The sequence below is a fragment of the Vanellus vanellus genome, assembly GCF_965231255.1.
Source record: "Vanellus vanellus genome assembly, chromosome: 2".
Lineage (NCBI taxonomy): Eukaryota > Metazoa > Chordata > Aves > Charadriiformes > Charadriidae > Vanellus > Vanellus vanellus.
Genome location: NC_138906.1, coordinates 93,824,836 through 93,847,686, shown reverse-complemented (window position 1 = coordinate 93,847,686; position 22,851 = coordinate 93,824,836). Strand labels below are relative to the sequence as shown.

The following is a 22,851-nucleotide window of genomic DNA, read 5'->3' as shown; positions in this document are numbered from 1 at the left end:
TGGCCTACAGAGAATTCGATAACAAACAAAATTTCATGGCCTCAAAGAGGGACAGGGCACTGGATGCAGACTGAGGAAATCTAGGTTTAATTCCTAGCTCAGCCACAGACTTCCTGTGTGGCCATGGGAAAGGCGCTTAATCCATCATACGCCCTCACTTCCCCATCTGCACATTTTAAAATTCTTTTTTAATGGGGATAAGACCTTTTTTATTTTCTTTTTTTAATGGGGAAACTCAAAAGCTATGTTGCTATCTGGAGTGATTCCTACATCTGGGTACATGCCTCTCAAGTGTCCTAACGCATGAGACTGAAATCTGGCCATGCACTGGTCATCCTCCTAGCACGTGTCCCACAGAAGGTGCCTAGGGACCATGGTGCAGGCAGCAGTTGTAGCTCGAGAGGCTGCACCACTTAGGTATTTGTGAAAATGCCACCCATAATCTGTGATGAGTCCTACACAATTATACAAAGGTGGAATTATTGTTCAGCCTAATAAACCTTGGTTACACCCATAAAATACTGGATATCCAGTGCTTGGAGCCCTCAGCCAGCTCTCCCTTATCTAGGATTGCTCAAGGTCAAAAAGTAGGCTTTTTCTTCCTGAGAGTAATGATGCAGCAGCAGGCCTCAGCTGGCTTTTTCCCATGCTAACACGCTGTTCCAAGAGAGATGCAAAAATCCAAAGGCAACTACCTCAAGAAGAAAAAGCATAAGCTGTTTAAAACACCCAAACCAATTTTTAATTTCCCACCACACTGCAGCCAGCATGGCAGAAGTTATCAGTGGTCTGAGAAAGGAAACAAGAGAGGGTCTCAGCCTGTACCATTTTTGTAGGAAATGACTAAGTACTGAAAACTGTGTCATCTCCAGTTCAGCTTCGTAGCACTTCTCATACATGTTCAGTTATGAGGTGTGAAACCTCACTCCCAAACCAAATTGCTATTTTTTATTCTTTTTTCTAACACAAAAGATCTTCAGAAACATCTCAGCCAAAAGAAAAGCCTGGACAAGAGTATGGATTTGACCCCTGAAATCTGTGCTTACATCCCAACTTTACTATAGCTGCTCACTCTCCCAGGACCAGCCCCACTCACTGCGCTGTCATGCCGGCACCAGGCTGCAATTCCACTCATAGCACTGGCACGACCTGGGACAAATCAGCACGGAGCTGGAAATCAGCCCTCTCCTTCTTCCAAAAGTCTAAGTGATACAGTGAATCGCTTCTCTGTACTAAGATCTAGACTAATTAGAAGTCAGGAAATTAATTACTTCCTGATTCCCAAAATGATCTAATCATTTGCTGCCAATATTTATTTTATTCCCTCATGTACCATCACCAAATCCTTTGTTTGTTTATGTTTACCTGTTTTACATTTTTCAATCTCACTTTTCAAGCTAAAGATACACATTGTTTAAAACAAAGCTGAGTACTTTCAACCAAAGCAATCCCACCGCACTCTGGAAGAACGCACATGACGATTTTGCTGCAGCTATTAGAAAACCAAATTTGCACTCTGGTCTCCAGAATCCTATTTACGGTTTAGATTCCACAGCACAATTGATTACATCTCATTGTGCCCTACCTCGCACTTACCTCAGCTAGGAATTGTAAGGCTTAATTAATCAATCATGTATATATAGCCTTAATTAGATTGCAGGCTCTTTGGGGCGTGCTGTTGGTGTTTGTGCAGTGTCTAAAGCAACAGAGCTCTGTTCCTTTTCCAGGAACCCTGTGCCACAACAGAAATCCATAGATAAAAACAAGAAAACAATTGGAGAGAAAAGGCAGTAGAAATACCCAAAGCTTAATTAAATCCCCTTCCCAGTCTTATGTAAAGAGTAAGAGCTGATATGGACAGAGGACACGCAATTATACGCAACGAGAAGATCTGTGCTGTGGAAACTGGTGCCAGGCATTCAGAAAGCGATCAAAACTTGGCCTCCCATATGGGTTGGTGATCTGTTCAGACCATTGGCATTGGCATTTCCTGCCCTCTCAGCATTTATGGAATATTTGAAAATGTCTAGCAGGCAAAGTTTCTGTCAAACTTCCTCTCTGCTTCTAGTCATGTGTCCTAGACACCGTAAGTGCCTTTCACTCGGAGGAATCCTTTTGTCACTTTTCAAAGCCCAGCTTATGTTTAAAGCACTTTTCAAATATTGCAAAGAAACAGACATCGTGTTGCATTTGTACCAAACCCGAAGGATTCTAAGTGTAGAAACACCCAAATGTGTGTCCTAATATACTATTACACATTAGGAAACCTTCTTCTTTCCCATGAACTACCAAGTTGCAACCCCGTGTTGCTACCAAGCCAGAGTGCATCACTACTACCCAATCCAGGATTTCTAATGCACATAAACTTCATACTATCACCCAGACAGTGTGGCTGGATTAAGAGTGAGGCAAATGGAAAGGGTGAAAAACATTCCCCATTAAAATGCAAAGCAGCTCTACAGAAGTTGCTATTTCTTATTAGCTAAGGTAAACTTCAGTGTCTGGCCATGGCTGTGCTGCACTGCGGAGTATAGCGTGAGGTCAAGAAAGCAAATGAACTTCACCACCTGGGAACACATACACCTGGAAATACAGTTTGGGCTATTGGGTTATACATGCTGACACAGGTCACGGCCTGGAAAGCTTGTCAGAGGCTGCAGCAAGTGTGCAGACTTGGTCTTCAGAAAATTAACCTCTACCTGGTAAGCTGGTCAGCCACCTGACACAAAAATATATGACTGACAAACGATGCTTTGCTCATTTGAAGGACAGCATCTCAAGGAAAGCTGCTTCTGCCTTGTCCAACACAAAATGACAAAATCATGCTGGCTGAATGTTTCTGAGCACATAAGGCACTCAAATCTCAGTAATCCCTGTATCCTACTGGCAGGCCTTTGGACTCTTAGACATCAGGATTGTCACTTGCACCTCAGCAATGCCGAGAACTCTCCTTGCCACCGGGACAAACGAAGCACAGCTCATCCACCGCTTCAAATTCTGTCACCTCAAAGGCACCACAAAGTCCCAGGGAAGGTGATGTGAGCCACAGGCTCACGCCTTCAGGCTAACGTGCTTCTCAAGTGTTCGTGGAAGAGAACGTTAAAAGTTTCATTTTCTGTTGTCATCTTCTTTATCGAATGAATGTGCAGCGGCTGTTAGTAGTGCAGGACCGTGGCATGTGGTGGCAAACCTTCTCAGCAAGTCTTGTAAAATTTCTTCTGCTGATGCAAATGTGCTATTTGCTAGAGCTCCCCATTGTTATCTGATGAACTCCCATCCTATGCCTGAATGTGAAAAACACAAGCCGCAGCCCAGAATGTGTGGATCACTGTGTTCTCAGGAAGTATGCAACTAATATAATTATTTGTGCTCTGTCTCACTGAGGGTAGAAAAGAGGGGTGAAAAAAGCCATCATTGCACAGCAAACCCCAGACCTCACACAGGAAGGCCAGGGACTGAATTTTGCTCAACTAGCCTGGCCTTTGTGAGGGGTTGTATTTTGCGCTCAGCTGTAGCACCCCAAGATTTGCATAAGGAGATCCCCTGAATATCACTGTTGCTTTCCTGGATGGATTAGCAGAAGGGTCTAACACTGCATCCATTACAGTGGTTTCTTTAGTCATGCCTTTGTATTCATTAGCTCAGTTAGCTACCAAAATGTCTCCGAGAGAGTTATCAAGTTCGGCATGCATCAGCTTTTAGTAGAAAACTGTATCTCAAACGAGAGATACAAGATATTATATCTGCATCTTCCATTAGATTATTTCAATATGTCAGCTATCTATCCCTCTGCTGTGAGGAGCAGACATCATCCAAAGCTTCACAGTGCAATCCTAAATTTTGTATAGGGCTATAAAAGAATCTTCTGGAAGAAACATTTCATCAACATATCTCTCGCTCTCCATTACAGACCTTAGCTGAATAATATTGTAAGAAATTAAGCAAATAAAACATCCAAAAGAGGGAATGAATAGCACTTATGAACTGCAGAGGAGGATACCAAGAGTCCATGTGCTCCTTCATGGCTGATCCAGAAGCGCCAGGCAGGAGAGCCTCTCCAGGGCATCGCCTCTGGTGAGAACAGCCAGTGGGAAGAACTGAGAAGGGGTGCATGTCTTTCTCTCCTTTCCCCAGCTCCCCCTTTCTTCATTAACTCCTTGGTGGACCTTTTAGTACCATGACCCCGTCTGCCTTCACAGCCGCCTCGGGTCAGCAGCTCTACACAGACTGTAAAAGCCACAACGGGTACATGTGGGTCTTCCTCAGCTGCTACCCACTTCCCAAATGGAATTTACACTAAGGTTTCTTATAGGGATACAGACAAATTAGCAGGAACTAACTTTTTCCTCTTTTAGGTTTGAAAAAAAAAATTTATGACATGCATTTATTTTGCAGAGTATATGTTTGATAGGTCTTTTCTTTCCCTCTTAAAAAGCATGAAAAGCTCAGCCTACAAGATAAATGCTCTTTTGCATACGTGTGCTGTTTTTTAGGTTTTTTTACAGACATGCACACAGAGGAATTTGACTTTGCAGGCATATAATTCTATGTGTGCTGACAGACATATCTTTGTATGTACATGTGTAAGTGCGTGGGCATTTACAGATGTAAAAGAGAGAAAATGGAATAAATGGCTCCTGTTGGCTGGAAAATACATTGCCATTTCAAACTTCAAAGGGAGTATTAAAGAGAAGACATGAATTACAAAAAGTTTTAGAAATGAAAAACATTTTTGCATCATCTCCTTAACACTAAGGGCTAAATCATGTATTGTATAAATCATTCTCTTCCATGGCACACAGGAAAGAGATTAACAATGGTTACACTGTATAGTGAACGTACAGACTCATCAATGTGTAATTACAGAATAAACAGTATCAGACTTCTCTAATCTGTTTTGCAAGGAGAAAAAAAAAATCCACTTGACACCACAATAAGCCCACGATAGGATACCAATTTTACTAGGACCTGCTAGCAATGTGGAGGTGAGATTAAACAAATGTGTTGCTACTCCAGAGGTAATGCCTCATTATCATTATTCCTTCCTCATCTTTTACACATGTTGGGCTCCAAAGCCACTGAAGTCCTTTTGCTAGCACAATTATCATTTCTCATTTTTATTTCTACTTGCCATTATGTGGACAAATGGGCAGGAAGCTCAACCCCTCCCCAGAATAGCCCAGTTCCCATTTGACTTCTAGATAGATGGTTGTAGATCCACACCTGCAGCAGATGAAGTCCCAGTGACCACACTGGCCATCAGGGCTTCCCTACCTTCCCTCCCACGTCCAGCGACGGGAAGTGCTTGTTACAAAATGATTTGGATTCTGGGAGGAAAAAGGATGAACCCTGACTCGGAAAGGAAGGCGCCGTATCAGTGCAGAAGGGATGTTCTCACCTCTGCACTCATGGCTTCAGCCTGGGGAAACCAGGAGGGATGCTCTGCTCAGGACAGACAGAAACATCCACAGCCTGAATTGTGAATACAGCCATCTGGGGTTTGGGGTAGGGATGGATCATGGACAATTCAATACTTCCTTCAGCCACAAAGGTGTTTCTTTCCCTTTGCAAATCTGGACACAAAACTGGGTCTCAGTCCACCCCACAATAAGGCAAACTAATTTTTCATAGTGAATTCTATATGTGTATGTGTTGTTCTCTCCTGAAAATAAATTTTCATATGGAAAAATCCAAAAAAATATCACTGAAACGCAGATGTAGCACAAGGGGTGCAGAAACAGCAGTGTTCCCCAGTTGGCAGTCACCATTTCGGTGCTAATGAAACCATCCTGCTTCAACACCAACCACTGCCACCACTTCCGAGCATTGCAACACATATTCACAGCAGGAAAAAACAGGCTCAATAACTCAGTCCATATAATGCTGAGGTGCACAGTACTGTGAATGAGAAGGGACCGATCTCCCTCCAAAAAACCCCTAAGCCATCATTAAAAATAAGAACGCAAAGCTCTTAGCTTAGACAAAACCCAAAACACAAAAACCACCAAAGATTTGGGAAGTTCAAATCCATAGTGGGGGATGTTGGGTGATCACAGCTTCTTACAAATACAGGATGCTTTTAAATGATGAAATATGGAGAAGGAATATTTCCTCTTCTAGTAATTGCAACACAAGCTGAAAGTGTCACCAACTTTAGTTAAAACCCACCTTTCCATTGCATTAAACATTTCTGTTACGTTACTTAATCAGCAGCGAGGGCAAAATCATGTGCAGATAGTCTCCGTTATATGAAGGAATTAGCAATTCCTTTTAAAGGTCTCAATTATTTTATTAAAAAAGGATGGGTCAGGAAGCAGGAGAGTTCTTACATTGTTCCATAAAATAATCTAGAAGTTACTGAAAACTCTGGTAAAAGCCACTTCCTCAGAAGTAACATTTCCAGGGTAAAAAAAAATGGCTTATATGAAAGTTCTCCTTACTCTTCAGTCTCTTCTCTTTTTTTTTTTTTTTTTTTTTCTCTTCAAATGCTGATATGTGGCTTTGAAGAGTGGAAGTCAATTCATTCTGTCACATTTCTCCACTTTAGCTACATTTATTACACTTCTCGAATGAGTTAATTTTGGATTATCTTTGGGGGAGGAGAAACAGGGGAAATGGAAGGTGGAAGCCAAAGAGCAAAACATGGACCTTAGTGTTTCTTTTTGGATCAGCCTTGTTTTTGTTGGAAATGGAGAGTAATTCTATATTTGCTCTGCATTTACTAATTCTCTACAAAGCTTCAATGGGGTTCTTAATCCTATTTTTCAGTATGGATTTTGGCATGTTAGAGTTGAAGTCTTATTTACATGAAAGAAGTAGGAGCTACTCACTTCCAAAAATCCCATTTGGTGCCTGTGGTGTTACTGTGGCTGATGGTGGAAAAACAGGTTAAATACCTTCTTGGGATCTCTTCTTAAGCCTATAACTTGGACACCTAAGCGCTTCTGGGAAACATGTCCCTAAACTGCAATGGATACAAGAACTAGGCACTATTTCTAACCCAAAAATGTGTAAAAACCCAAGGAAGAGAAGCACGCACCAAATGGGTTACTTTACTAGGAATTATGTTCCATGCACATGAACCTTTACCGCACAGAAATCACTTACTGGGCAGGGAGGGAGCAGCAGAAAGTGTCACACATTTCAGGCTGCAGGTCTAACCTGCTTTTGGGGTGCTGCTCTGCTAGCTCGCTTGTTCAGGGAGGTGACTAGATGAGGCAGGACAGAGCTTCTAACAAGCAGCCTCGGGAGGCCAAAATCCTGGGGTGCTGGCTGCTCCACTGCCACAAGTTAACAGCTTTTTGCTGTCACACTTCTTCACCATAACTGACACGCTGAGGGTGAGCCTGTGCTGGCTGCTGTGGTGTACCCACATACGGCACGCGGGGCAAAGGTTTTTCCAGAGAGACCATCTTTAGAGGCTTCAAGAAACCTCACAGAGCGAGCTCAACGAGAAAGGTTCGGGGACAAATCTCTATCCTGCTGCAATGAGTGGTGCTTGGTCCTGGCTTTAGGACCACAGCTCCAAAAAGGAGCTCCTTCCATCCCCTGCTTTTTACTGTAAAGGGCTTGTTCCACACCAGGGAAACCTGTGGTGGCACGGCGATGCTGTATACCTTTCCCTGCAAATCTCTAATGTGGGGATGCGGCCACAGCAACATTGTGTTTGCACATTTTGCAGTGGGACAGAGCCCTGGGAGCTCACACCTGAGGGGAGAGCATCACTGCAGGTCCTCTGCAGCCAGAAACCATCTGCTCCCAGGGAGCACCATAGTGGGCGTTGAAATTACAGAAATGTGAGGGGAGGCTGAACAAAATAAAAACAGCATCTTGCTCCGAAACAGCGCCTCTGTAGAGGCAGGTGGTACCTATACTGCTCCTCAGTCCAGCGGTTGAGTTCTTCACTCAGGGTGTGCTCCTGAAGAGCACCCGGGTTGAACGAGAACTTGCTGAAGGGAAAAAGCGAGCCTACAGCAAAGAGCAAGCAAGAAATTACACAGAATAGAGGGATGGCTGGCGTTGGGAGGTCCCTCCAACCTTTTGACGCAGAGTCATTCCCTTAAAATAACCTGAGGTTTAGCAAGCTGCAGTACCAGAGGTCCTCCCCAGCTTAAAATATGTCCCCCTTCCAGCCAGAGCCCTGTATTTCTGAGTTGTGCTGCAGCCACGGCTGAGATACTGCTAGATAATTTTAACTCCCGAGCTAGAATGGGCCTTATCTCTGAGGCTCATCTCTTCTGCTCAGATAAAGACAACTTCCTCTGACTGCAGATTAGATCAGCAGGCTCCGTATCCGTACCTAAAAGCCACACAGCTAAACACACTGCGTCTCTCCAGTTCAAACAACGCTCGCCGCTTTCTCAGCGCTGAAAAGACAGAACTTGCACAGCTTCCCGGGCTTTCCCTAGTCTTTGCACCGATGTTCCCCTCTGAAACAGGGCCCAGCAGGCGCTCATGAAATTGGCCATGGCTCTACAGGCCTCATGGCTCTACAAGCTCCACAGCTCTGGAGAAATAAGGGGGAAAAGAAACCCCATAGCTTCACCACCCACTGCAATGTCACGTTGCCGCACAGTGGCAACAGAAACCATATTTCTACCAAATGGGCGAGGAGAGGAAAAGCTCCTCACAAGATGGATTCGACATCGCTGGAAAGGTACAGCTCTCTTAGAGGATCAAGTCTCTTCTTAAGGATTCGACTTCATCATGCTCTCTGGTTGCACAAGAGAACAAATCTTTGTTGCCTGCTTACCCAGCAGCTCTGCACCGGCCCTGCAAGGCTGAGTTAACTGCGCTAATTACAGCACAGCCTGCACTGGGACAGGGGTGGCTCTGCTTCCCAGACTGGCTTGCCCGCCCTTTGAGAAACTACTTGCACGTGTGTTTTGAAAGTGTTCACGCTCCGTTACTTGCAGCAAGCATTTTTAAATTTGATAAAGGAATCTGCCTTCAGAAGGGGGCTGTTTTCCACAGGCCTTGTGAAAATTCACTCACATTTTGCTAAGTCCTAAGTCATTACGTTGAGAAGAACTTGCCTCTGGCAGTGTGGCTAATTCCTCAGTCTCCCAGTGGCGCCGTATGCCCAGGCCTTCTGCACCTCACACTAGCACACCGTTTCACACTATGCACAGGCAAAACATACTTTGAAGCCTGGTATACACTGTATATCCCATACAGCACACATAAGGTCATTCACGAAATTCGTCACATGCCTTCTCCCACTAAACCACCCCCATCCTCCTCTATATAAATTCCCAGAAGAGCTTTGCATACAAAATGAAATCCTGACAAAAACGTCTCCTGCATTCCCTGTAAAAACAGGTAAGTCATGCCGGCAGGGTCTCAGAGTACACGGTACCAGGCCACACTGGGGACTGCTACTTTGGGGCTAGAAATTGGGGCTTTGGACCAAACAAGAGGGGAGATTCCCAACTTCCCTATTTCTAAAAGTTCCTAAAATATTTTAGTTACAAGTTTTTCAATTCCTTCAGAAGCCTCCTCAGTTGGACTTTCAAGCCCTGTTTCCTTGTGGAGGGTTCAAGACAATTCTAAAACCTCCCCAAACCGTCTTGAAACAAATGTTCTCTCTGCTCTCAGAGCCAGCAGGGCTACATCAAGTGAGACAGCAATTATCAGCTGTAATTTAAAGGCTTATGAGCTCCTACGCACTTTCACATCTTTGAGCAACAGAGATGTCCATCTGAAACCTGAGCAAGTAAAACCCATTCCACAGTCCTCCAGGTTACTTTAGTTCCCTGAATGATTACATGTCCACGCACACACACGCTCCACGTGCATTTTATTACTTGTACTCAACACACTGCCTTTATAGCCACTGAACCCCTACAGGAGGAGTGCGCAAAGATGTTTAGCTCTGTCAGTCTTTCTCCTCACCCCTTTTCCTGCCCTACCGCAGTGCCGGGGCAGCAGCAAGCTGGACCTGTCTGAAGTTAAGAGGACTGATTTTGCAAGCTGGGGTGGGGCACTTCCCCTTTTGGCTTTACTCCCTTCTCCCCTCCGCCTGCAGCCTTTCCACCCTTTCGCTCTGCCTCCACCCAGATACGTGTGAGTTGCAGCAGATTGATGTAATGGCAAGCTCTTGTGGTTGGCCTGGTGGCCCCTCGGCAATGCTTGTGTCCGTGCTCTCAAAGGGTTGAGCTCCTTTTAAGGAAAGAAAGCACTGAAGCAGCTCAGAGTGAGGACACTTGCCTGCACCAGAAACTAGCTACTCGTGCAGCTTACCCCCTCCGAATGCCCATGGCCTGGAGGGCAGACCCCAAGATGCAAAGGCAATGCCAGGTTCCCAGTGATGCCAGCTACACAGGCTTCTGCTTCAATAACTGGGTTGTGGGAGGGAGGTGACATCAGTCACTTGACATTTCCCACTGGAGGAGAAAAGGTCAAAAAGCTTTTTTCCTTTTTCATGTCTCTTCCCATACTCCTGTCCTTTATTTTAAGCAAATAGAGAGTTTCTAACTTCATGTAAATCTCATCTGTCTTCTATTGATGTCTAGGATCACCTTGACTTGTTACTTTGGGCATCTTCTGTCAGTTGTCCAACAGGTTCAACCCAATTTTGTGAGATGAGTTCTTCCCACCTTTTCCACTCAGAAAGAATATCTATACGCATTATATATTGCAGGTCCAGACTGTAATCTGTGACTATGGTGGTGATCACTTTTTTCAGTGAGAAACCCTTGACTTCTGTTGGAAGTCTCAATGGTCATCTTCAGCATCAAGACAGCTGCCTGTGCAGAAATGGTGAGCCCACAGCCTCTTGCTGAGGCCAGTAACACTGTGAGATGGCTTTTTGGTTTTTACCCATAGATTCACGGAATCACGGAGTTTTCAGAGTTGGAAGGGACCTCTAGAGATCATCTAGTCCAACTCCAATTGATGGCCAGCTACAGTATGGGCAGTTATGGAAAAAGGAAGGTACTGCTTGCCTTTCTAGGCAAACGCTACCACTGCAGCAAATGGCTTTTTCTGCATGAAATATCGTCCGACCTACAGCTCACTGAATCATTAGCTTCCCACGCATGGCTGGAATTAGGACACAGTCCCAGGGCAGAAACAGCCCTAAATTACAACTGTCTACCACGTACAGGATGTTCAACAACGATTATCCACAAAAGGTGCACGCGACATTTAACCTGAAACTTGAACGGAGATGGTAAGAATCATCAAAAGATGTTTCAAATCAGCTCCTATGTTACAGGTTAGCATGGAAAATAGGGCTGTCTGTCCAAAACAGGCTGCGAAGCACTAATACTTAATGGAATGGAATTTCAGTGGGATGTGTATTTCTAAATAACTTAGATCAAAATTTCAAAAGGATATTTAGGAGAGATGGTCAGAGAGTCTCTAGTGCCTTAGAGAGCCGTGAAAAACTAGCTCTTTGCCTGACTGAAAATGTTCCCTGTGTTTTCTAGAGAAACTAAACGTAGAGCAGGTGGGTGAGCAGAGTAAAAAAATAAAATAAAATAATAAAAAAGTTATAGATGCCAGATCAGCCTCAGGAGGAAATCTATGGTGAAGAGGACAAGGAAGGAAGAAGATCTAGTAGTAGAGCAGCAGGAATGAAGTTTGCAGGAGGAAGCTGCTCAACGCGTAGTGGAATTTTGGGAGTTACAACATTAAAAACATAGCAAACTTATCAAGGAAATGAAGAGACATAGCAGTGACCAGAACATGTCTTTTGATATGTTTCTGCTTTGCTGTGCTGCTTGGGGTTATTACTAGAACCTGTTGATGACTGCTTCCACAAATGCCCTTTTCACACCTTCTTATCATTTCTGCATGGATCAGAAGCAACCCATGTCTTGGGTGTCTTTGTCTGGGGACACAAGTCAGAGTATACATTTCATGAAGCTCTGGACACCTCCCTTACGAACTTGCACCCTCTCTAGTAATTTTAAGTGAGACACACAAAATCTGAGGGCATCCAATAAAATCTGGCAAGTGAATCGAGTACTTTAACTTCTGAAGTCTACTACACCTTCATTCTCAGAGCGGGAGAGATGTTTCAAACGGTTATCTCTATCAGGTCTATAGCACCATGTTCAAGTCTCAGTCTAAGGTTGGAAGAAGCAAAAGAGGAGATTTTTGAAAATACACAGAGGAGCTAGAGCTTATCTTTCTCTTCTAAGAATAGCTTATTTCCCCTAATCTTTGACCTTTAAAATGCTAAATTGATGAAAAAGGTAATTAAACTTTTGACTCCAGGGTTAAAGGTTTCATGAACTGTTACTACAAATCTGAGTAAGCCAACGGTCATTTGAACATTTCTATCTCACAGGCTGATTAAAATTTCTCACCTAATTTTAGTAAGATGAGGTAAATACTTACTCTTTTCATTTAACAAAGTGCAATATCCATTGTTACCTCTGTAATGCTACATGTACAAAAAAGTCCTCCAGAGCCTAGTGGCCCTCTTCGATACATGTCTCACCCAAATTATCCTTTCTCAGCAAAAGCCATATGGACGGCTGATCTCTCAGGGTGTTACAGATTAAGTGGAATGCGCTGTAAATCATATGTTGAAATAGAGCAAAATGCATAGGGGATTCCCTTTTGATGAAGGAAGCAGATGGGACATTAGGAAAGTCATGAAGAGAAAAATTGTTGCCTGGTTGTATATGCTCATGTGCATCGCCTGTCAGTTACCGTAGGCCACAGTCTCCCTGGTATGAGACATACATAACGCCAGGGAATCTTTACAATACTCTCCTGCCTACCTATCATTCTTCAAACTACTTTTTCAGATCATCCTTTTCCACCTGAGTTTGGTGATAGAAATGAGAAACTGATCTTAAAACTTACAAGGTGACAGCCTTGCGCTGAACATCAAGCCTGTCTACACTGCTGTGCCACTGCGTACATAGAAAGACAGTCACCTTCATCCCCAATACATCTATGGGATCATATAGGCCAAACATGACTCCTAAGGCATTGGTTTATTTCTAATAGATTTTCTTTTGATGATGATCCAGGATGCGCATAGCAATCATACAGCTCCTGATACGTTTGGGTCACATGTTCAGACCCTTTTTGTAAAAAAGAATTTTTTCACTATACTGTTTTCAAAAATTTAGTTTAGGGCTAGAAAAGGGAGCAGTAGACAAGAGAAGAGCATATGCAGCTTTACAGAAAAGACAAACATTGCAAGCGCTGGAGTTGGTACCTACAATTAAGATCATCTATAAAACAGAGTACTGTGAATTGTCTTTGTTTCTGTTGACTATGGTAAATGTCTCACTACAAGATGTGACCCTTCAAAACCAAAGGGCAATGGGTAGAGAAAGTGGCTGTAGAAAAAATGTTGAAGTCAGGACACGGAAAATCTAATTTATTGCTGAGTGCACAAAGTAAAACTAATGAGAACAACAGATGGAACTTATCATATTTAGGAGACCAAAGATAACATTTTCTCCTTCACTGATTACAGTAACTTTTAATTTGTGTTTATATTGATATATAATTGAACTATTGGGAGAACTGTTACATCATCAGCAAATGTAAATTTCATCTTTGCTGGTTCTGTATGGTATTTGCGAAGTGAAGTAAATTCAATGCAATCAAAAATCCAGTGTGTTTCTTTGGGTTTGAACAAGGGATTTTTAAAATTATTATTATTTTTTAAATCAAGGCTTAAATATTTGGTAGGGTTTAGTTACTGTTGGAGAAAGAAGGCTTAACTCCTTTTACTGAGTTGATACACAAGCAGTAAAGGCAAGATTTTGTCCAGAGAGCTTTGGACTGAGAAACAAAGCACTAGCGTAAGGGATCAGATTATTAAAAAACATTTTTAAAGATTAATTTGTTCATAAGGTACATCAATATGCATGTAGGAGCTGAACTTTACAGTCACATTTTTGGTAAGAGGGGACCAAGTGGTAAATAAAGTGAAGATGCATAAGATGCTGCATTATCTACTAGCTAGTGCTGGAGTTTGGGAGTAGGCTCTATTCCTAATGCTGACACCATCCTGCTGTATTACCTTGACTTGGTTATTTTGCTTTTTGTGCCTCCCTTTCCACCTACTGTCCTTTATTGGACTTCCTTAGACAATAAACATTTAAAGGCACTTGCAATCTTTGTGTAAACTCTTCCACCCTGACCCTCATTCTTACAACAGGAATGCAAAAATGATGACCAATACTTTTATTTGTGGATGTACAAACATAATTTGATAGTCACTCCTTCCTGAATTTTTTTTATCGTATATCATTCTGGGAGTCACTGTGCATTTTTTTCTGCCCCCTCCCCCTGCTAGTAAACAAGCATCACGCTCAATTGATATCATCTAGTCTTTTTTAGTGGAGTACATGTGAGCTGATGCATGCAGTGGTCACCAGCATTGCTAGTCCTTGGTGTGGAGTCTGGGATCCTTAAGAAAAATCAGCATTTTGCAAAATCATCTCTGGACAATAATTTATTTTAATCCAACAGACTTTATCAATTGTTGACATTTACATAGAAGAACAAAATTAATGTGTTTTCTTAAGTTGTCCTGGTTAAAAATCAAGGGTAAATGAAGATCAGATATTGGAATCTGAAACATATGAATACTATGTGTGTTCTAATATATAATTTCTGGAGAAATCTGAATAGCAAATAACATTTAAGATAGCATTCAAATTAATAACAGTAATAATATTAGTAATAATAATAAATAAAAATACCTGAGAGTTTACTGAATCTTTATCAAATCTCAGTTCAGACAATTTTGACCTGGAACCACATACTTAATTCCATTTCCTACACAGAATGAAAACCATCTTTCCTGGGGACAATTTCATGCAATCAGTCATGCTTTAGAAATAAAATAAATAGTAGGATCTTTATAACTTCTCTGTGGATGAGAAGGCTTGCTGTCCATCAAAATGCCTTTCCCAAAGAGAAGGTTGCGCAAAAACACTAAGCACCTGAGCAATCCTATTCTGAACAAGATGAAAAGGCACAGGACCTGTCTGTATACCAGCTTACTATATAGTACTTAAACATTATTGGCATGTTACGTTATATACTAATATTTCTTATCAGAGTAGATTAATCATCTTACCCAAGACTCTCTCATTCTTAGCACTCTGTTGTCCTCCAGTACTAGTTGAAAGGTCCTCTGGTACAGGCATAGGTTCATCTGCATCATCTGGGACATCACTAATTGGAGGACTTTCCTTTCCTAGTAGTGAAGAAAGTAGCATCAGCGAGTCATCAGAGTAGCCTCATTTTCAAATAATACCACAAGAGGAACAACAAACCAAATAAAACTTACCAAAAACCCTGAACACTCCTAAAAGCACAACATTATTAGGACCAAAACCTGCTGTCCTGCAGAGAAACCTTCTTTTGAATACAGGGGAATTATATTTGTGCAAAGAATGCATGGCCAATGTCTCTTCCAAATTTACTGAAGTCTGGATACACAGTTGTCAGTCTTACCCTTTTGGATATTTGTAACACATGCAGGTATTTTTTCAGCTGCTATGCTCAGAAGACCCAGTTTAGTCAATGCAGACTGACAGATTACAAGGACTATCAAATGGTAATCTTTTGTAAAAATTCTTTCTTCCACAAATGCTCCTTGAGAGCACATCTGGATTTGCTCCAATGACATAGTGAAATCTAACCCACAAGTATTCTGGGGCTCTAACAGAACTACCCCAAAAATAAAATTTTATCCCCAGCTAAAAATTCAGCTACGTCTTCAGCAAGCTTCACTAATACCCACAGGTCAAGCTTTGGATGGTCCTTGTGCCTACAAGTAATTAAGTGCCCGTAGCTCCTGCGACTTCTTAACAGACAATTAGCAGAGGTCAGTCAAAAAATGACTTCAAGGGGTTTATGGTCTCTCATTTGTAAAGAGGAAACAAACCCCAGTATCTCGTGTACACAAGGTTTTGCAGAAGAAAGCAGTCCGGTGCTTTATCATGTTTTCAGTATTATGGAACTGGTTTAGTGCTACATGCAACACAATAAGGAAAATAACTCTCTTGCTAAGTATCGCACTGCCAGAACTGGTGCAGTTTCTTGGTTTAGCTCTCCATCACAGCATACATGTCCTGCCCACAGTACCATCCCCGTCTTGAAGAGCTTCTTTTAAGATGACCTCGCACATCTTTAACAAAAGCGTGCTTTTGAAACAGCTACCAAAAGAATTAGCTAAGTGATTAGTTTCATCGACCATTACTAAAAGGCTGGTCTTTGCATTAATAGCGAGGAATGGAAGAGGCCCAGAGTAGGATTTGAACTCAGTAATGTTCACATAAGACCTTTGTCTCCAAAACGGAGATGTTACCAATTTACACTGATGCAGTCTATTAGACATCCTGTGGCAATCAGCACACCAGCAGGGGCAGTAACTTCATGGCACAAAGGCCTAGCAAATTAGTGTTTTTTTCCTAATGAGAATTCCTCATTAACACACCAACATTAATTAATTCTGAAATCACTTCTCAGAAAAGGAAAAATTAAAACAAATATATGTTACTTATGTGGCAACAGTCTGGTGATGCCAGTTATGGATTTGACCTGAAAGAAGAAAATGGTTTCCTCCCAAACTCCTGGATGGAGCACAGCATCATGCTTTCCAATCCACGCTGGTCATGACAGGGGGGGGAAATGACAGGTAGGTTTAAGCCATCTTCCAAATTAGCTGGTTTGGGCCGTTTGCATAAATGTAGGTTTAAACGAACAAAATGAGTGGCTGACTGCATTTCTTAATAATGCGCCTATCAGACTGTGGAGTAATCTCTGAGCAGGAGTGGTGGGAGTGGCATTAGGAGAGCAATCTAAAACTGCAGCCAGAGGACTTACAGGTAACGAAGGACCAGTCCTGCACTGGCAGAGGGACCGACTAGACGACTTCATATGGTCCCCCCCATCTCCAGCTTCTGCAGGGTGTTCTTAAATGGGCAAAATGACACCCAGTGGATGCAAGTGCAAGAGCGAAGGTGGATTGTGTAAATGGAAGAGAAGGGCTATGAATTTTACAGCAGAGGAAAGTAAAAGCAGGAAGTAAGTTAATTAAAACAGTTTTTGCCATTCACTGTTTAGCTCCTTATTTAGTTATTCCTGTAGTTTTCTGCACTATTTTTATGGGATGCAAGGAACTTAAAGAACTGCCAGCAACTTTCCAGTGTAAGTGCCAGCCTGCCTAGCGGAGGCATCTCTAATGGACAGGATGCACGGGTGAGGAGACAGAGCTGAAATATTTCAGCTTTTTCAACATTTCTCCCCTCAGTAAAACAAAAAAAAAAAACCCAGAAGTTTAATCAGGGGGCAAGAGGCAGCCTGGTCAGTCTCAGCTCTCTTGACACTACATGTAGGTTAAGGAAATTTGTTAAAAAGTAAGAGTAATCAAAAGCCACCTGCATCTTCCAAGGTTCAAATAGTGCTCCAATTACAATGAAAATTGCTGCTTTGACTTAGTCTAGATTCAGAACACTTACCCTAAAAACCCGAAGGCATTTTTACAAACCAATTTAAACACATAATATTAGAGCTATGAGGTAACAGACAGCAAACAAAATCAAAACTTTCTTAGTGTGTAATTAGGCATCCTACAACAAGCAGGCTAAGTAGGAGGCTTTGCAGGTAAGTCAAAGCAGTCTTTTGGAATAGAAACCTGTTAGTAGACCAGTACTTTCACAGTTTACGGTGAACTGTTTGGTTCACTAAACAGATATCAGTCTTCTACTTGTTAAATTAACAGCCATTTGCCCAGGTGGCCTGAATCAGACTAGCCTCACTGACTCAGTGGGGCAGAAGATGAAGATCTGGTATGGTTCCCTGTTTGCAGGAGAGTGCAGTTAAGAAAACTTAGTAAACTTGGCTTTAATGACTCATTTCATATCATTTGATTTCTTCCTGTCACACATGATCGAGAAATCCCTGCATGCAAAAAGGCAGGGTAAAAATAGTGGATTTAAAATAGATATATTTGTTGAGCTCTGTGTCTTGAATTCTAAAGCATGATATTTGTATTTCATGCCTTAACTACATCTAAATTGTTACACCACGATAAGTTCACTACTGCATGGTAATCTTACAGATATGCAATCTCACTAACATCCTTTTGCCAATGAATTTAGAAATGGAAAGGGGGTGGAGGAAAGGAGGGAACAGTTTCCCATTTAATTTCTAACAGGCATGTCCAGAACAATAACTGGTTGAAGGGATGGAGCTAAAAAAAACATCTAGTGGCAAGTACTAGGGTAAATTGCTAAAATGTCACATAACAGAGCAAAGTACTATAGATTTATTCCATTTCCATTTTATATTTTTGCTTAAAATAAGAAGTTAAGCATACACAATGCAATCTAATCTTGGGGTGGGGGGTGTGTCTTTTTTTTAATTTTTATAAAGAGCCACCTGACATATCAAATGAAAAAGATAAGGGAACTGTAGAGCTGAAGTTCTGTTACTGGCACTGCCACTGATTCATGGTGCCCTTGGTTAAGTCATAAATGGAGATAACTTCAGCTGCAGGCTGTATCATACCTTCCCCCAATTCACCCTGAAGCTCTGAAAGATGATCTCAGATTTCCCAACACCACCATTTCTGTATGAAAACTGTCAGAGAAGTGCCTAACCTATCAACAGTGCCAGGTAAGACCTTCAACTTCTCTCTACTTGAGTTTCCTCATCTCTGCCCTAGCAAGATAGTTAAAGACATGAGGAAAGAGAGGAAGGGAACAAAGTGCCCAGGCCAGTAAGGTTTTATGCATCCTTTGTTCCTACCACAGTCTGTAAGCCTGGTGTTCCTTTAACATCTCCACTCAGTTCGGAGAACAATTCAGTTCATGCCAGGATGGTGCTGCTGGAACTACGACCACTAAAAAGAAAGCCAGGGCAGGATTTCTTACGGAAATCTCATTCTCTATCCTTTCACAAACTAACGTTGGGTGTATTTAATACCCGGGGACTGTTTTTTATGGAAACACTAGAATCACTGGAGAAGTAATGCAAGAAAAGCAACATACATATTTTTCTGGATGGCAGTCACAACCCAATTCACGTCCCCTTTTCACTAGTGGAACCTCAACCCTCCAGTGATGAGAAGAGAGTCGCTCTGGGTTGGAGCCAGGCTCTCAGGTGGGAGATACCAGCCCAGATTACAATCATTTCCACCTTCCCGGGACCTAGCAAGAGCATCAAATATGAAACTCTTCCTCCTGCTTTTGCAGAGCGTGCCACAGCCTGGTTGGTGCGAGGGAGATCTTTGTATGTTAGATGTGGAAACATTCGTACTGTTTTTTCGCCTTCCTGAACTGTTAGGCCGTAGAACTGAGAAAAAAAAAAAAAAAGAAAGAAAAAAAAAGGCAGGAAAAATACTGCTTGTTAAGTGAGATATTATCTGTGTTTTCTGACTCTCTTGTACTGGTGCCGGATACCGTTTGGTTAAATGTATGTCAGCTCTCTCCTCATTTCAGAACTGCAACTGCTTGCCTCATGAAATATCACTTTCAGGAGGAAAATAAAAAGTGTGAACTCTGCGCTAGTCACACAGTATTTCAGTTCCTCTAGGAGCCAGCCATGCCTGGATTCCCAGAAGCAGGAATGCCTGTGTGCACACAGGGTTTGGCTCCCTCACACCAGTTCCATACTCCCTTGGCCCGGCTTGCCCCTGCCACACCTGAAGCAGCTACAGCTGCGTAAAGCACATGTCTGCAAAACACCGCTTTCGAGCCGAGAAGACTGTTTCTAGAGACCTATTTTATTTCCGTGTTAAAAAACAAACCAAAAAAAAAACCCCAAAGACCCCCCCTCAAACTAATTTTATTTTTTAATTTTATTTTTTTTTTTAACACAACTAAGGGCACTAGTGAACTAAGTCACCTAATTCCATAGGCTCAAAGACTAAGCTACACCTGATGAGCATTACTTATGGAGCAGGAGAAATAAATAAAAGTGTTTTTCAGCTGACAAGACAATCTCACACCCCTGAAACTGTGCAATTGCCCAACTGGTTCCCAATATGTAGTAGAGCTCTGTCATAATGCAAGGAAGCCTCCTGGAAGCATGTAGAACCCCAGGAGGAGAAGAGGGGGAAAACTCCCTTCTGGATTTGCCAAGCTATGAGAAAGAAGTTGGTAACATCCCTGTACTTTCAGATCCTCTACTTTTGAGGTCTAGTAAGAGCCTATATGTGTGGACCCTAACCTGACAAACTCCTGTTTCCATAAGGCTGAGTTCACACACAACTCAGTTCATAAATGAAAGTAAATTAACACGTCCTTTCTCTGGCCAGTTGTTCACAAGTCCAGCTAACAATCCAAAACAACTCTCAGGCTCTGCTCACAGAAGGTACCAGACGCTCAGTGACAGGAACAGCAGGAAGAGTTCAAAGCAGATTATTTTTTTCTGTAATTGTTTATGTAGGTCTACCTCTTGTCAGAGGTAAAATTCCTCTTACACTGATATATTTTATTTCCTTTTAAAAGAACCCTCTCTCATCACAGAAGAGTACTATTCTCATCAGCATGATTTACCAGAAAAGCTAAAGGGCACAGGAAAGTACTACAGTGGTTCCAATCCCGGAAAACTTGGACAGCTATAAACTGTATACCTACATATATTTTAAATATATATTTACGTATACACAAACATTCAAAATGGCAAAGCTTCTTGCAAATCTCCCCTCTCAAGGGGAGAGCCAGACCATAAGGAAGGCAAAGTGTGTGACCTTCTAATCCACTCCTTGGCTCAAGGCAGCATCTCCCACACTGCTCCTCCCCACGTGAAAAAAAAAAAAAAAATAATAAAAAAAATAAAAGCAATGACCTGGTAAGAGGTAGCAGGTGGGGAGCTCAGATTAACACCGTTGCAAAAAAAATACCACGAAGGTTAGGTGTGGATATCCAGGGGAGCCTGTGCTGCTGCAGAGGAAGAGGTCGTCAGCGGTCCTGCTCCCAGGAGCTCAGGCACGCAGGAAAGGGCTTCTGCAGCGGGCGGAGGAGCTGGGTTCCAATCACAGCACCTCTCCCCGCTCGCAGCGGATCCAAAGTGCTTTGTCTGCATAAGGGATTAAAAGCCCGCTGCTTTTTCTGCTAGGGCCACACATGCTCCAAGCACAGGATGCATAGGACAGGTTTTATTTCATTTACAAATTGTTTCAGCATGCAACAAAACACCGACGTGTACGTATATCCAGTAACAATTTTAAAATTGTTACCTGAGGAGGGGAGTGGAACATGCCTTCACAGGGCTGACTAGAAATTACTTCCCTGTACTAAACATAACTGAAAATCTTCTGTTGGCATGAAGGATTATTCTATTGTTGTTCTTTCAGATGGAAAATGTCTGTGATTTTCCATTTTCTGATGACACTAAAAGTTCTAGGTTCCAATTTTTGAGAAAACTCCTCAACATTTTTAGAAAGGAGGGAGAGAAAAAAAAAAAAAAAAGGGGGGGGGAAAGAAAATTGTGTTCATGTATTTCAGGAAAACCCAGTAACCCAGCCACCCACGCTGTACCCAGACCGTCATGATCTCCTATAGTTGATCTCCAGGTCCTGAGCTGGCAGTGCCCGAGAGCTGCCTCTTAAAGAAAGAGCCCCAACGCCCAGGTGTCTGCCAGGAGCCGCCTGGGTGACGGGGCTGCCATGCTCCAGGCTGAACACTAAAAGTGAAAACTGAAAGCCATTAACCGTTGCAGCTGCCAACATATTAGGGAAACTAGGAAAGAGACTAACTTGTCCTTTTTCAACAGCAGAGGTGCAACGGCACGAATACGTATTATCTTGCTAAGTCCGTGTTTTGTGGAACCAATTTCCAAGGAAGTTAAGAATAACTCCCCCCGTAGGAATATCAGTATGGGGTAAGACTGCAAAATCTCATCCATGGTACTACCGAGAAAATTTTAGAAACCTAACTTCGCTGTTTAAAAATTTTTCAAAATGTCAATCAGTCCTTTTTTTTTTTTTGTGTGTGTGTGTTTTTTTTGGTTTTTTTTTTTAAGTGTTTATAAGTAAAACTGAATGCTCTGGAAAAAAGTCAAATAATCCTATGTGGTAAATACAGTTTGTTTGCTTTTAATTAGTATTTTCCCCCTCCCACCTGGTGAACTTTGTTTGTTCTATATTTATTTTGTAACAATCAGAATTTTGCTCCTAAAAGAAAGACTGTAAATGTGCACCTGATCACGCCTCAGGGATACACTACCACAGGTTTAATGCAAAATTACCTCTATGCTTCTGTATTCCCTTGACTTCTTTATTTACCCAGTTCCTTTAAAAAAAAAATAAATCTATGCACTGTTAGTCTTGATATCAAGTGATATCATTAATTATATCTCAATTCCCACTCTAGTTTTAAAAAGACCCAAAGCAATTTTATCGACAACAAGAAAAACACTGTACTAGAAAGATGGGCAGGAATTTAGGATTTTCTTTGTAGAAGTATTCGTTAAGGACCTCACCTGAAACCTGGGACATATCTTGAGCCTCATCTGTTTCCATTTTCCTCAAGTTATCTGAGAAGAGAGGAAGAGCCTTCAGTTAATGCAAAATAACATACACATACACACAGAGAAAAAGAAAAAAAAAAAAAAACCCAACCACACACACACACAGAGAAGGAGAAAGAAGGGGAAAGAAAAAAAAAAAACCTTTGCTATTTAACTATAAGATTATCTGGGAAGAATAATGTATTTTTCTCTTTATTTCCTCCCTGCATACTTGCTGGAGTATCAGACTGGCACAGACCTTGATCCTTTTAAAAACAGCATTACAAAGATTTATAAAAATATCATTACAAGCACAGGAGGACCAAATTTGTTATTTATTGTTAATTTCCTACTGCATAATAACCCAAAATGCAAACTGACTGCAACAAAATTAAGCAGAAA

General features: G+C 42.0%; 1 protein-coding gene across 4 annotated transcripts in view; it reads right to left on the bottom strand.

Annotated features, from left to right (window-relative positions):
- The window catches only part of IKZF1 (IKAROS family zinc finger 1), a gene marked incomplete at its 5' end in the record, with an annotated part of 55,686 nt that extends 33,215 nt beyond the window's left edge, over positions 1-22,471 (bottom strand). For 3 of the 4 annotated variants that reach the window (XM_082478986.1, XM_082478985.1, XM_082478987.1), the window contains 2 exons: positions 15,065-15,184; positions 22,423-22,462. In XM_082478986.1, coding sequence (XP_082335112.1) covers positions 15,065-15,184; positions 22,423-22,462 — 160 coding nt within the window. Of the gene's footprint in view, positions 1-15,064; positions 15,185-22,422 lie in introns of all 4 variants that reach the window. The other variant, XM_082478984.1, reaches the window with a different exon arrangement.
- Positions 22,472-22,851: the final 380 nt, after the last annotated feature.